Raw genomic sequence first — 14,327 nt, 5'->3', positions numbered from 1 at the left:
GATATTTCTTGTCTGGGATCGCGTAGAACGCTTTGAAGCTGCAATGAAACTGTAATTTTGACCTTCAACCGTTTGGAGGCCATTGAAGTCCACTATATGGAGAAAAAATCCTGGAATGTTTTCATCAAAAACCTTAATTTCTTCTCGACTGAAGAGAGAAAGACATGAACATCTTGGATGACTTGGGGGTGAGTAAATTATCAAGAAATTTTCATTTGAAAGTGAACTAATCCTTTAAATAATGTAATAACTGCTTTTGAATATCACATTGTTCAATTTGTATGTTTTTATGCAAAACAAAGAAGTTACATTTTTGTGAAGTAATATTTCAATTAAAGATGAGTTTATTTACACCAATGTAGATTTGATAAAGTTGCTGTAAGTTTTGTGGCATTTAAAGATGATTTAAAAATGTATAATTTAATACGCCTATAGTTTGATGTAGTTTCTATTTCATTGTAGGCTATGTTGCTAGGATTTATTGTGTTCGTGTTGATGATACCTGTTTGTTGTTTGAAGATGTTTAATAAAGGTTCAAAATCGCACCAACACACTAGATGGCAGTATGTTTCAGGATATTTTAGTTGAACTCGGAGCAATAAACCCCGGAAGAAGCGTGTGGGTCACTTGACCAGTAGTGGATGTCCACAGTTTATGATAAGTTTTCGTTGTTTTCCTCTTTATTTTTCTTTGATACACATACTCTCGGGAATTATTGCAACTCAACAACTGATTCGCTTACACTGATATACAGAAACTGATTTATAATTGGCAGCATTAGGCTTTTTATTAGAAAACTGCAGCTGGATTCAACACTTAAACGTCTATTTTTACAATAATATTTATTGTTTTCTGGATAGACTGTCCCGACATATTTGACAATGGTTTTTATCTGTTTGCGCTGAAAAAAATTGCATGTGCTTTCCAAACTGTAGACATAAACTGTTCACAAATCATTAAAGTATTAGAAACAGATCAACGCGGATAAGGAATGGAATATGGCTACATCTGACTTGATGCTGAGTCTTGGACTTATTGGTAAGATCGAAATAACTGGAAAAGACAGCATTTGTACATTTTTTTTTATGTATTAAAGTGATAGCTCACCACCCCAAAAAAGTTCTGTGATAACTTACTCGCCCTCATATTTTTCCTTACCCTTATGAATTGTTTTCTTTTGTTGAGCACAATGAGTTGTTAGGCACTATTTGTCAGTCACTATTTGCTTTCATTGTGTGGAAATTAGAAAAAGGATGCAGTGAAAGTGAAACTGTCGGTCCCTAGCGTTCAGTCTAATATCTCATTTTGTGTTCTGCAGAAGATGAATGCCATATGACAGAATATTTTTGGGAAAACTATCCTTTTAATTATAGAATAATAATTATTTTGTCAGTAACTGAATGTGTCCCTTTTTACACAGAGAAAGATGTAAATGCAGACACACTTTGGGTTTGGTGCTATCCTTCCATTGGTGCTGACCTGCGAGAAGTTCTGTTGAGAAAATGTTGCCTGACGTTGAACAATCGTGTGCTGCACACGTTTGTGTTCGGACAGTACAGCAGAACCTGGTACTACATCAGCACTGTCGAGGTTCAGGAGCCAACTGCACTTAAAAAGGTACCAGACTTCATGATTAGGACACCACTACCATCCTAAAAGCTTACAAACCTGTTCTCGAATAATGGAAAAGGAATAGTTCAACATAAAATGTTTTTTTTTTTTTTTCATTTAATCATCTTTGTCATTCCAAATCTGTGTGACTGACTTCTGTGGAGCAAAAAAGGACACAAAGCACTTCTCAGCCAACAAAAATAGGTTCTAAGAACATTGCTTATGTTAACTTTGATATCTTTGAAGGAATTTTTTATTAACATTACTGGAAGAACGTTTGCTCGTAACCTTGCCATAATGTTAGTTAGTTCTGAGAACGTTCCATGTTAACCGGGTTTGCATATATGCATATAATGAAAGTGAATGGTGACCAGGGGCTGTAAAGCTCCAAAAAGCACCATAAAAGTAGTCCATCCTCATGCGCTATATGTTCTTTGTCTTGTAAAATCAGCTCTATGTGAGAAAATGTAAGTAATTTTTCACTTATAATTGTTTCCACTGCCAAACAACTAACAGTCATGATATTTCTTATTCAAATTTGCCCTCTCCAACTGTTTGGTGAAAGAAGTCATGTAAATTAATAAAATCTTAAAACATCATGGCCCAGTTTCACAGACAGGGCTTAGACTAAGCCAGGATTAGATAGATCTTAGTTCAATTAGGGTATTTAAAGGGTTAGTTCACCCAAAAATGAAAATTATGTCATTTTTTACTCACCCTCATGTCGTTCTACACCCGTAAGACCTTCGTTCATCTTCAGAACACAAATTAAGATATTTTTGATGAAATCCGATGGCTTAGTGAGGCCTCAAGTTCATTTACACTTTCAGTGCCCAGAAAGGTACTAAAAACGACCTTAATATTATAAAGCGACTAGAATACTTTTTGTGCGCCAAACAAAACAAAATAACGATTCTTCAACAATATCTAGTGATGGCCGATTTCAAAACACTGCTTCATGAAGCTTTACGAATCTTTTGTTTCGAATCGGTGGTTTGGATTGCATGTCAAACTTCTGAAATCACCTGGCGCTCCAAACCACTATTTCAAAACAAAAGATTCGTAAAGCTTTGAAGCTGTGTTTTGAAATTGTTTGAATATTGTTGTGGACAATAGGCCTTGGAAAGCCACTGCTATAATCTATTACAATTATAACTTAATTTGTGACAAATCTGACAACTTAGTATATCTCATCATGTGCTTTTCACCTTAAGTGTTGTATGCTTTGTAGACAGATGGTACTTATTTTTAATCAAAATCATGCCGGCTTGCTAACTGACTTTTCATTTTCATTCAAAGGTGACACATTTCTCAATAGTTGTCACAGCTAAGGACTTCAACCCTGAAAAATATGCTGCATTCAGTAGAGTTCTGTGCAGGTACGTTTAATTTAAGTAAAAACCATTTCGTTTCACAACAGAGGTTCCCACTTGAGTGTAGTTGTTTGTGTTGAGTTTAAATTATTGGTCATTCATCATTATTACTTCAGTAAGCATCTTTTGTTTGTCATGAATCCATTTCTAAGGACATACACTGACTTTGTGATGTTGCATCTGTTACATATTGTTTTTGCTCAGAACGTATATTAAACATGGAAGCCCTGTGAAGATGATGGAAGGTTACATTGCTGTTCTGACCAAAGGGATATGCCAGAGTGATGAGAACGGCTCCTTCTTTATCAAAGATTATGACGTCAGGAAAGCCTACCTGGCTGGCTCCTTAAAAGGTCAGGGGTGCACCCTTAAAATGAACATTACAAAACGACACAAAGCACTTCTCAGCTAACAAAAATAGGTTTTAAGAACATTGCTAATATTAACTTTGATATCTTTGAAGGAATGTTTTATTAACATTACTGGAAGAACGTTTGCTCGTAACCTTGCCATAAGGTTAGTTAAAGTTCTAAGAACATTCCATGTTAAGCGGATTTTATAATGAAAGTGACCAGTGGCTGTAAAGCTCCAAAATGTGACAAAAAGCACCATAAAAGTAGTCCATCCTCGTGCGCTATATGTACTTTGCACCCTTAAAATGAACATTACAAGCACTTTCGGCAGCTTGAAGCAAGAACTGCACAGCTAAAATCATCTGATGTATACTTCCTTTTAGTACCATAGCCATTTGCTTCAATTGGCTTCATGGTTGTTGGCTTTCAAGAAAGCATCTCAATTCTGTAAAACATGTACGTATGGTATCCAGTTTGCTATATTTAAGATTTCATGAGATGTTTCAATCTTTATTTTAGATGTTGTGTCACAATTTGGTATGGAGACCATCATCCTTTACACAGCACTAATGCTGAAAAAAAGAGTGGTGGTCTATCACCCACGGATTGAGGCGCTGCTGGAGTTCACAAGGTAACCAAGTTTCATTACACAACAAGATGATTAAGTTGACATGAAATCAAAATTGACCCTATTTACTTCCTTAATTTAATTCCTAATTATATTGTGCATGATTCATTGACCTACATTAATCCAAACTAGAAATGTGTCAGATTAAGGAAAGTAAAATGGGTTGCAAACAGCATTTCACATTGAATTTAAGAATCTTAGTATTTATGTCCTGTGGTGCTTTAACAAAGAGCAGAAAGTGCTTATGTTTCTATTTCTTTCTTTCTGCTGCGATTTCTGCACATCATGTAAGGATAAACGGTCAGGGGTCTCATAGATTGATTCATTCATTTCTTTCGAAAAGAAAAAAAGAAAAATCTTACTAACCCCAAACTTATGAATATGATAATGGGTCATGCACTAACAAGGCTGGAAGTGGTAAAAGTGTTTTTCTTTTTAAAACCAGAGCTCTTCCTGGCCTAGTGTGGCATAGAAAAGACTGGTCCATCCTCCACCCTTTTGTTCATCTGGATAATAATGAGCTGGAAAACCTCAAGCTGTGTACAGGTATGAGGGAAAATAAGTCCTTCTCCCAAAACTCATTCTTGCAATGGTTATGAATCACTTTGTTCACTATCTATCTCTGTAGGGTACGTTGCAGGGTTTGTCGATCCTGAAGTCAGAGACCGATCAGACCTGTTTGATGTGTATGTAAATCTTCCAGACAGTGAGATCACTGTATCACAAAATGCCAAAGGTGAGAGATTCTGCTTTACAGATTGATTGAGATTAGAATTGTCAAGTACCACTTAACATGCCTTGTTTTTTTTTTTTTTTTCAGAGGCATTGACTATGGGAAAACTCCATAAAGAGATTGGCAGCTTCATTGTCAAGGCTGCAGAGGACACTGATCGCACAGATGCACAGGTTATTAAGGTGAGTAATAAGAACGGGTATTAGCAAAGAAACAACATATAGCTGTAGCACAATCTACTTATGAAGTCCTGAAAATCCTGCAACACTGTGGTTTAATCCAACACCTTTATGTTTCAATCTGTTTTTTAGGATATTTCAATAAAAACTAAAGAGATCCTCAGTAACCTGATGTCTCTTGCTGATGAAGCAGACAACTCCAAATTGACTTTGGAGACTCTGAAGCAGCGGCATTACCCTCCAGCGACAGAAAACTTTCTCTTCCACTTAGCTGCCGCTGAGCAACTCCTGAAGATCTGACCAATCAGTGCATCCCGTCCAACTGGCATGCCTCAAAATAATCACTGAGAGAAGAACTTACCTTTCATAGTGGAATCACAAAATGAATTGTAACATTTAAAAGAATCTCTGGCTAATTTCAGGGTTGTGAACAGGACAAAAGTTTTATTGGGATATAAATATATATTTCTTATAAAGATAGCTATAACTTGATCCTCTCCTTGGTGCAATTACAAATGTTGAATGTGATATTTCTAAGTGATAACAGGTTTGAGGTAAATAATTAATAATCAAACCTTTTGGTAGCACTTAGATCTTGAGCCAATGAACAATTTATATATACATCTCTGCAGGCATTAACAAGGTATCTAATTAAGTTGTTCTTAATCTTAATTGGGAATGCTCTTTGAAATTTTATAATATTTCATAATTGCACACCAAGGGCTGACGGTTGCCTAGTTCATGCCTAACAAAACATTTGTTTAACTGTAAAATAATAACTGTTATGGTAATTGTTCAATTAAATAAAATTGCTCTAGTGAGGTTCCCATTCAATTCAGAATGTAAAGCCACTGAAAACTTTTTACTGAACTGTTGAGTGCCAAAACCTAACCATAAAGTTATGATGTTAATTAACAATCTGTAGGTCTATTCATGTAAGAGTACTTTTTATGATAATATACTCTAATTTAAATATACAAGTCATTCCTCATGTGGGATGGAACCTTGTTCCCACATTTTGCATTTGCATTGCCACAATATTGGCTTCAGCATTCCTTTATATATTTTGTTTAATATCCTTATTAATCTCAAAACCCCTTATCAGCTAGGGCTATCCTCTGTGCATAAATTGATCATAGAAGAAATTCTAATATGTGTGCAATATATCCTGAAAAAAGAGGATGCTCAAACTGTACATCTTTAATTTCTTAAACATTGTCCTAATTTTCAGTCATAACATGCTGTTTCCTCAGATACTTTGTTAAATGCATATGTGATCATTAAACAAAAAGTATATGTGAGTGGCAACAGGAATTTTTTTGACACTAACAAACAGAGTAAGGTTATAATTGTTTGAGTTTTACTGACAGTATTTGGTAAAATCCATTTCAATGCAGTGAATTCAGCTATTCATATGAATCCAAAACCGTACAGCTGTACCTCTTAATTTGGTCATTAAGTATTAGTACAGCATCAATTAGTAGCTCATAAACCCTTTGGGAAAAAAAGAGTGCATGTTTTTCATACTTCTAGTGTACGCCATTTTGAATTTGGCGAAATACAGTTAACTTAATATTGTATTGTTTACATTGTCATTTCATGTCAGCAAACCCTGTCAATAAAAGTCACCCTCAAATAAGCAAGTTTGCAATAGCAACTTTACAGTCCTCTGTGGTAAAACAGTTCACCATTACTTTCAAGGGACTGAAACTCCTCTTCTAAGTTCTCCCTCTTTATCTGCAAAAAAAAAAAAGGTTGTCTGAATCATGCTTATCTATTGGTGATGGATAATGCATTTTTTTGAGAATTGATGAATGTATTTACAAAATTAAACTGAATAAGTTTGACAACCTAGTTTATAATGAATTCGCACCAACATTTAACAAACATCAGTTATCTAATGCGTTACCTTGCCAAACTGTGGAAAAACACTGAAGGACACAGGAATCATCAGGCCAAAAATAATGGCAGTACTGACATGCCGAACAGGAGCGATTATCATTGGGTTTCTTTGGACAAACTTTGCTCTGAAACATTGACAACAGATTTCACATTTTCACACTATCAAAACTTTTAAGAATCAAATTGTGAAATGAAAAGCAAATGGTTTGGACTTGTACCTTTTAAGAAGAGCCAGCAGAAAACTGGGAACAGCTGCAGTGGTGCCAAAGAGAGCAGCTCTTGAGAGGGCTGTTTCCTTTATGGCCTAAGACCAGCACATGATAGAAACCAAATGATGCTTGAGATCCATGAATGATTAGATGTGAGACATCATAGAATACTAATTACATGCGAAGAATATACACCAATGAGCCAAAACATTATGACCACCTGCCTAATATGCTGTTGGTCATCTGCGTGCTGCCAAAACAGATAATTCACTTCACCTGTGACTGGACATAATATTATGGCTCATCAGTAATATCTGAAATAATTTAATGATAAAGAGCTTAGGTGGAAATAAGGTTTTGTTGCAGTCTCACCTTGGAACCAGCTTCCTTTGAGACTCCAACAGCATTCCCGTTAGAATCAAACACTTGTATTCCGTTCTCAGACTCTTCGCTTCTCACCACCATTACACTGAAAGCAGCTAGACAGGCTAGAAAACCACATGTTTGGCTCAATTTTTCAATGGTATTATGACACACTTTAGATCAGGAATATGTATGAAATGGAGTAACTATGCTAGGCGTGTTGTGTGCATATACATTGGTGTTCTTACCGGAGAGAGGAATAGGTAACAAGGATCTACAGATGGTCTCAGTCACAGCACTGAAGAGTCTAAAACGCTGAAGTATAATCTGTGGAAGAGCCTGAAAAGAGAGCATATCCAGGTTCCATTTCACTCCAAAATCAAAAGAAAATAACACTGAATATCTGTACTACTATAAAAATAGTATAGTTCACTGCTTTTGATTAAATAAAGTAGCATAAATTAAATTACAACAAATGGTGTGTGGAATAAAATAATCTATCATTTTCCTTGAATGAGATTTAAATTATTTTTTTCATTACGTTAATGATCATTCAGAGAAAACGTGTGCCTAATTGTCATTAAAATTATGCGTATTGTGTATTAAAATAATAACAATGCACAACATCTGAATGGACCTAAATTAGCCTTAATTTTCTTTAAACTAAACATAACTTTGTTTCTTTCTTTTGACATGAACCTTGAACCTTGACAGGTTTCATGAGATTCACACACCTGTGTCAACAATTTTCCAAACATAAAATCATCAGATGAATATGGTTTATTGACTGAGAAAACAGGACTGTGACAAAAATCTCTCATACCCCTGCAAATGTTGAGTAGGAAACTGTCCCAACAATAAGAAGTGACTGCTTCATTGATGTTTTGTTATCCTAAGCAACAAAAGTTAAATAAATGTAACATGTATCAGAATACTCTCATTATTATTATTACTCACTTGCACAAAAGAAAAGACGACACATCAAGGGACATAACACTGTGGTTAAAATAGTCTGCTAAGCAACACAAAGACAATTTTTTAGTTTTATTTAAATGTAATAAAAAGAGAAACAATTCTTTACCTTAGTTGCTGTTGCATTTCTGTTAGAATGGTTGAATCCTGCACAGTATGACTGAAGCAAAAACTATAGCAAAAATTGTCACAAAAATTGATAGTTGATAAGATATACAGTAAATAAAGACAAACATGAACAAGAATGTACTTACTTGCCAAAACAAAGCAGGTTTAATGCCTTTGTGAGGTATTAAACTTGCAACAACCTGTGGAAACAAAAATATGTGTGATCTTTCATTTGCGGATTATGAAAAAAACTCACAAATTTACATTTTAAGTTGCTCATCTCTAGCACACCATAAGCACATTCTGAAATTGAGAACTCACCAAGGGAGCAGATATAGGTAGAAAACCTGAAAACAAATGAAAAAGATGTCATCAGAGAAGCAAAAGAACATTTTCAATTCAGATGAATGTAAATTGCCTCACATATATGAAGCAATATCTCAAGCACATAAATTACAGAAAACACAAACCCTCAAGTTGTTGTTATACCTTGAGGACGAAACACTGGTGAGATTACGGCTCCAGTATCAGCATGGACAGAAGACTGAAAATGTATAACAATGTTAATGACAAAAAAAAAAAAAAATGTACTAACAAAATAAAAAGTACTGCAGTATTTATTATAAAATGATTTACACATGTATATCATTATTTTTAAAAAACTAATTTGCCCTCATAATCTTTAATCAAAATGATTTCCCTCTGATGGTGTTTTTAACCCTGAGGGTGGGACGACCAGATCACAGTAACAGCAAACCACAACCATACAATCAATTCCCAATGGACAAAATCAAGTCCTATCCTACTTTTTTTTCCTTCAGGAAGCCATTTCATTTAGATGTATGTCGAAATTGAATCTATTAATATTTGTTATATAATTAAAATTATACAATTATCATTTGTGAAACAATAGAAGCAAGAGATCACACTAAAACATAAGTTAACACAGAGAACATATTAATACAAAATTTATTCTTTCAGTTATCTAGCCTCTTTCGTCCCATGTCAGAGTCAGTGAATATCTATACCCTGATTCTGTTTGTCACACTCATTTGAAAAATGTAAATTCATTCACTTACAAGAGACAGTAACCAGGCATTAGCAACCTAGAGAGAGATAGATAGGAATATTGTTATGCATGAATGAATGAATGAATGAGCTACTAAACATATTGTGCAGCCTACTTTTTCATTTCTCTGTGTATTTCCCTCTTTCTGAAGAAGTGTCCGGGCTTCCTCAATTTCAGCCTAAGGAAAAATCATATTATGTATTTTGTTGTCATCTATCAAATGTAAACAATATTATACGTAAGGAACAAATATCACAATGTTCGTCTTTCTATGAGAAGCAATTGACTGTACTGATGTGACTGATGTTATTTTACAGTGCATGTTATATTACATTATATTACATGTGCATGTGCTGATTATGTTGCTGCTGCTCACCTGTGATGACAACACTAAACGGGGGTCGAGGATGTTGAACCAGAGACGCAGTCTGCTCAGAAAAGACTGCAAAATTATTCATTTATTAGTCTCTGATATCATAATTTTCATGAAAAAGACAAATATAAATCAAAACATTTTAAAACGACACACATATTCAAGAAAGTACCTGTCCATTGTTTTGCCAGTACTGTAAGTTGGGGTCCATTTTAACTTTTTAATGACAGCTCTACAAGCAATACCAATTCATTTTATTATTCTTAAACACAGCTTAACTTGTGTAGGTCACGCAGTTAAGACATGCTTTTTAGACTGCGACGCTTCCGCATGTCACGTGCTAAGACATCATCCAATTATATTCCAGCGTGATCAGGGTGCGCGTCAAGACGGTCAAGACAAATAAACGTAAAAGAGCCCTCAAATTAAAGAAAACGAAAAAACACACAAAAGACAATGTATTGTTATTTGACACAAAATTGCCTATCACTTCATGTGTTCTTTTTGCTGTAAAATCTTTAATAATATTTGATATTTTGTAATATTTGTAAATAAAATAACTTCTTCATTGTTAGAAATATTTCAAGATGAACATTTACTAGAGCAACTTAAATTTATTTGATTATCCAATACATACATCTTCTTCTTCTTCTTCTTTTTTTTTTTTTTTTACATTTTACGTGTTTAAATGTATTTATGATACAACATGCTTTTACAACATGCTTTTGAGAATCATTTGAGTTTAACGTAACCTTTCCTTTATACCTCTCAATTAGCATTGCATTATGTTTTGCCCCCTTACAATTAAAACTAGAGAGCTTTGATCATAAAAATTAAGCATTAAATATGCTGATGAATAAAAAAAAAAAAACATGAAAACACATGCAAACCTTATAGCCTATAAAATCGATTTTTCAGACTATTATTTCATATGTCCTGCTTTAATATAGTTTTCAAACACTGATTCTTGTGGGCACCAATTTATCTATTATTTGTTTGTATTATTAAGCAATTATTTTAAACAACTGTTTAGGGGTGTGCGTGTGCTGCGCAACAAATGCAAAATTAGTGCGCAGCTTTGATGCTCAAGGAGTTTTTAGCTGTATTGAGCACATTGGCAAGATGGCAGCCACCATCGGGAGACTTCTCGGGACTTCTGTAAGTTTCATTTTGAAGTAGCGATGAATCAGATTTCTGCTGCGAAAGATTACGAGGAATAAGTGCTGAATTGCATTTAGGTGCAATTTGGTTAGGTTCTGTTAGTCGTCGTTTGGTTAGCAGATACGTTTCACGGTATTTAACCTTTATCCAGCTTATGCAATGTTCACTGTGAAATACCTGTCAGAATCACCAGTGCAATTGTTGTGTAGAAACATAACATATATAACTGATTAACAATTCGATGTATTTTTAACCTAACGTGATAAGTAGCAAGTTTATGTCAGATTAAAGTGATATACTTTTTTTTTAAACTTCTTTTTACATACTCTCCCTGCAAATATATGCATAGCTTTAAAAAGCACCAAATGTACAGTATTCGTGAAATGTGCCATTATTCAGTGGACCTGTATAGTTTGACATATTTTTACAATGTGCACAATGTTAGGAATATGAATGGACATTGGTCAATGTTAGGGCATGGTGCTATCTGTTGAAAAGTGATAACCAGTTTGTTTAACGGCTCTTTCACATGTATGTCCCTCCTTTTCACAACAGGCAAGAAGAGCTGCAGTTAATGGACTGAAGGCCTTGGTCCCTCACAATGGACCATCAGTGATCAGGGCCCCACAATCCCTTGCCTGCATTGCTGCACAAAAAGCTTGCTTCTCAATCAGTAAGTCTTAAAAGACTAATGAGATTTTTTTTTGTCTTTAATTAAATATAGTACTATCTTCTCTAATCCATCATGCATGTTTGTAAATATCAGGCACTGCTAGATGGGCCCCAGCAGTCACTCAACAGGCCCCACATTTCAAAGGCACTGCTGTTCTCAATGGAGAGTTCAAGGAGATCAGCCTAGAAGATTTCAAGGGCAAATACCTGGTCCTTTTCTTTTACCCACTAGATTTGTAAGTTAATCTAGTAATATAATCATTTTTAAATAGCTTTTTTAGTAACTTCTATGAAGTGTGGAAATACAGCATTCACTCATGCGTAAGATTGTCTCAGTATAGAGCATTCTTAAAGGAACACTCCACTTTTTTTTTGAAAATAGGCTCATTTTCCAACTCCCCTAGAGTTAAATAGTTGAGTTTTACCGTTTTCAAATCCATACAGCCGATCTCCGGGTCTGGCGGTACCACACAGCATAGCTTAGTTCATTGAATCTGATTAGACCGTTAGCATCTCGCTCAAAAATGACCAAAGAGTTTTGATATTTTTCCTATTTAAAACTTGACTCTTCTGTAGTTAAATCGTGTACTTAGATCGACGGAAAATTAAAAGTTGAAATTTTCTAGGCTGATATGGCTAGGAACTATACTCTCATTGGGTTGAACTCTAGGGGAGTTGGAAAATGAGCCTATTTTCAAAAAAGTGGAGTGTTCCTTTAAGAATACAACTTCTATTGCAATATTGTTTTAAGTAATAAAGTAATAATTAAAGTAATATATCTCAATTGTAACTATATTTATACATTACTATAGAGTTATTGATTTAAATTATTAAATGCTTCTTTATTTCTGCCCACTCGGCAGCACTTTTGTTTGCCCCACAGAGATCATCGCCTTCAGTGACAAAGCCAATGAGTTTCGTGATGTAAACTGTCAAGTTGTTGGTGTGTCTGTGGACTCTCACTTTACCCACCTGGCCTGGACCAACACCCCGAGAAAGGTTTATACTTAACTTCACAATGGCTGTGTACACACTGCAGCTAAATATACTTGTCACTTTACAGTGTTTACTAGGCCTTATTAATTAGTTGGCTGAAATGAAACACGCACAGTATACATGCTGTCCAAACAGTGCAACGGCTGACACTGTACACATTACGGTTTATACATTCTCAGTTCTCTAAATAGGATCAAGGTATTGGGAAACTAGCATCAGAAATGCTTAAATCATGCAAAATGTTAATCTTGCCAACTAAAGTCTGGTTTTCCTAGAGTGGAGGATTAGGGAAAATCCACATTCCCCTGTTGGCTGATCTTACAAAGCAAGTGTCCAGAGACTATGGGGTCCTGCTGGAGGGTCCTGGAATTGCTCTAAGGTACCGTCATTTAATCAATGGACATGGCTTACTTTATTTTAGACATTCTCAAACATTTTATTTCCTGTATCTGTATGTTTGTTTTCATGCTTTGCTAAGCTCGAGAGCTTTTTAGCAAATTATACATCACTAAATGATGTTTCACATTATAGGGGTCTTTTCATTATTGATCCTAATGGAGTGATCCGACACATGAGTGTAAACGACCTGCCGGTTGGACGCTCTGTTGAGGAAACCCTCCGTCTGGTCAAGGCTTTCCAGTTTGTGGAAACCCATGGTGAAGTCTGTCCTGCCAGCTGGACCCCAAAGTCACCCACGGTAAGCTTTTTCTGTTTTACTGATATTTCATTGTACGATATGATTGTATAATATGTGGTTGGTGCATTAAGGACTACTAAAAATAGAAAAAAAAATTGAATTGAATATGAAAATAAAATTGAATATGTATTTGTTTGTTTTAGATTAAACCGACTCCAGCTGGCTCGAAGGAATACTTTGAGAAGGTCAACTGAAAACACTAAAACTATTGGTACTGACAGATCCTGCAGATCTTAGCTCTTAACTGAAACAAGTCCATAATCCATATGCAAAATAAATATAATTTATAGACTTCATGTCAGTATGTTGGCAGTTAATAGGGAGTGGAATCTGTTTTGATTTATATATTTAAGCTGTCCAAATAAAAACTGCACTGCGTTAAATTGGTCTCTTTGCCATAGTACATGCTTTCTATTCAAAGTGCTTCACTCTCTGACATAAGCAAATAATTTTTGATTAAATATTGTTTAATTATATTAAAATATATGCATGGATGAAGTTCAGAATAAAACCAGTAACATGCATTAAGAAAATAAATGGGGTAAATTTAGATTTCATGCTAACCTTCAAAGAATATTATGCCTTAAAGGTACACTATGTAACTTTTTGCGCTCTAGCGGTTTAAAAACAAATCTGCATGCATTTTGTGAAAAGAACATTGGTTTGGTTGTGCTTTGGCTCTGCGTGACTGTACAGAACTTTTTTTCTCTCTCTCTTTTTTAAATGGGTGATTCCCTGGAGGTTTGGGATTTAGCATGCTCCATGTTAACCTTTCTCTCTCATTGGGACAACTAACTTATGCCACTCCCATACCATTCACATGTCCATGTCCAATCTCCATTTAGACATGAAAAAACACAAATGGGCAAGTGACATCTGTATGCAATTTCCCATGAAAACCATCCCGTCAGGTCTAAAATATAAAATC

The 14,327-nt window shown here is 35.0% G+C and overlaps 3 protein-coding genes across 3 annotated transcripts; 2 read left to right on the top strand and 1 right to left on the bottom strand.

Moving 5' to 3' along the window:
* Nucleotides 1-611: 611 nt before the first annotated feature.
* On the top strand, nt 612-5,180 carry dennd10 (DENN domain containing 10). The gene is made up of 9 exons (XM_067386102.1): nt 612-1,038; nt 1,421-1,617; nt 2,911-2,990; nt 3,189-3,337; nt 3,857-3,968; nt 4,411-4,511; nt 4,594-4,701; nt 4,786-4,880; nt 5,010-5,180. The coding sequence occupies exons 1-9, from the start codon at nt 999-1,001 to the stop codon at nt 5,175-5,177; spliced, it is 1,050 nt and encodes a 349-aa protein (XP_067242203.1). The 5' UTR covers nt 612-998; the 3' UTR covers nt 5,178-5,180.
* Nucleotides 5,181-5,203: 23 nt separating this feature from the next.
* On the bottom strand, nt 5,204-10,197 carry sfxn4 (sideroflexin 4). Its single transcript, XM_067386103.1, has 14 exons — nt 10,046-10,197; nt 9,877-9,942; nt 9,616-9,678; nt 9,511-9,537; nt 8,921-8,975; nt 8,753-8,778; nt 8,578-8,631; nt 8,433-8,495; nt 8,175-8,243; nt 7,600-7,690; nt 7,361-7,476; nt 6,998-7,083; nt 6,787-6,904; nt 5,204-6,614 (listed from the first exon to the last, which is right to left on the bottom strand). The coding sequence occupies exons 1-14, from the start codon at nt 10,082-10,084 to the stop codon at nt 6,537-6,539; spliced, it is 951 nt and encodes a 316-aa protein (XP_067242204.1). The 5' UTR covers nt 10,085-10,197; the 3' UTR covers nt 5,204-6,536.
* A 752-nt stretch (nt 10,198-10,949) lies between these two features.
* On the top strand, nt 10,950-13,846 carry prdx3 (peroxiredoxin 3). Its single transcript, XM_067386104.1, has 7 exons — nt 10,950-11,031; nt 11,590-11,707; nt 11,801-11,942; nt 12,570-12,705; nt 12,978-13,081; nt 13,234-13,399; nt 13,543-13,846. Exons 1-7 carry the CDS (start codon nt 10,996-10,998, stop codon nt 13,591-13,593), a joined length of 753 nt encoding a protein of 250 aa, XP_067242205.1. The 5' UTR covers nt 10,950-10,995; the 3' UTR covers nt 13,594-13,846.
* The last annotated feature ends 481 nt before the right edge of the window (nt 13,847-14,327 follow it).

This window comes from Chanodichthys erythropterus, chromosome 5 (genome assembly GCF_024489055.1).
Source record: "Chanodichthys erythropterus isolate Z2021 chromosome 5, ASM2448905v1, whole genome shotgun sequence".
NCBI lineage: Eukaryota > Metazoa > Chordata > Actinopteri > Cypriniformes > Xenocyprididae > Chanodichthys > Chanodichthys erythropterus.
Note: the sequence above shows the minus strand (reverse complement) of the source record. Positions and strands in the feature narration are given on the sequence as shown.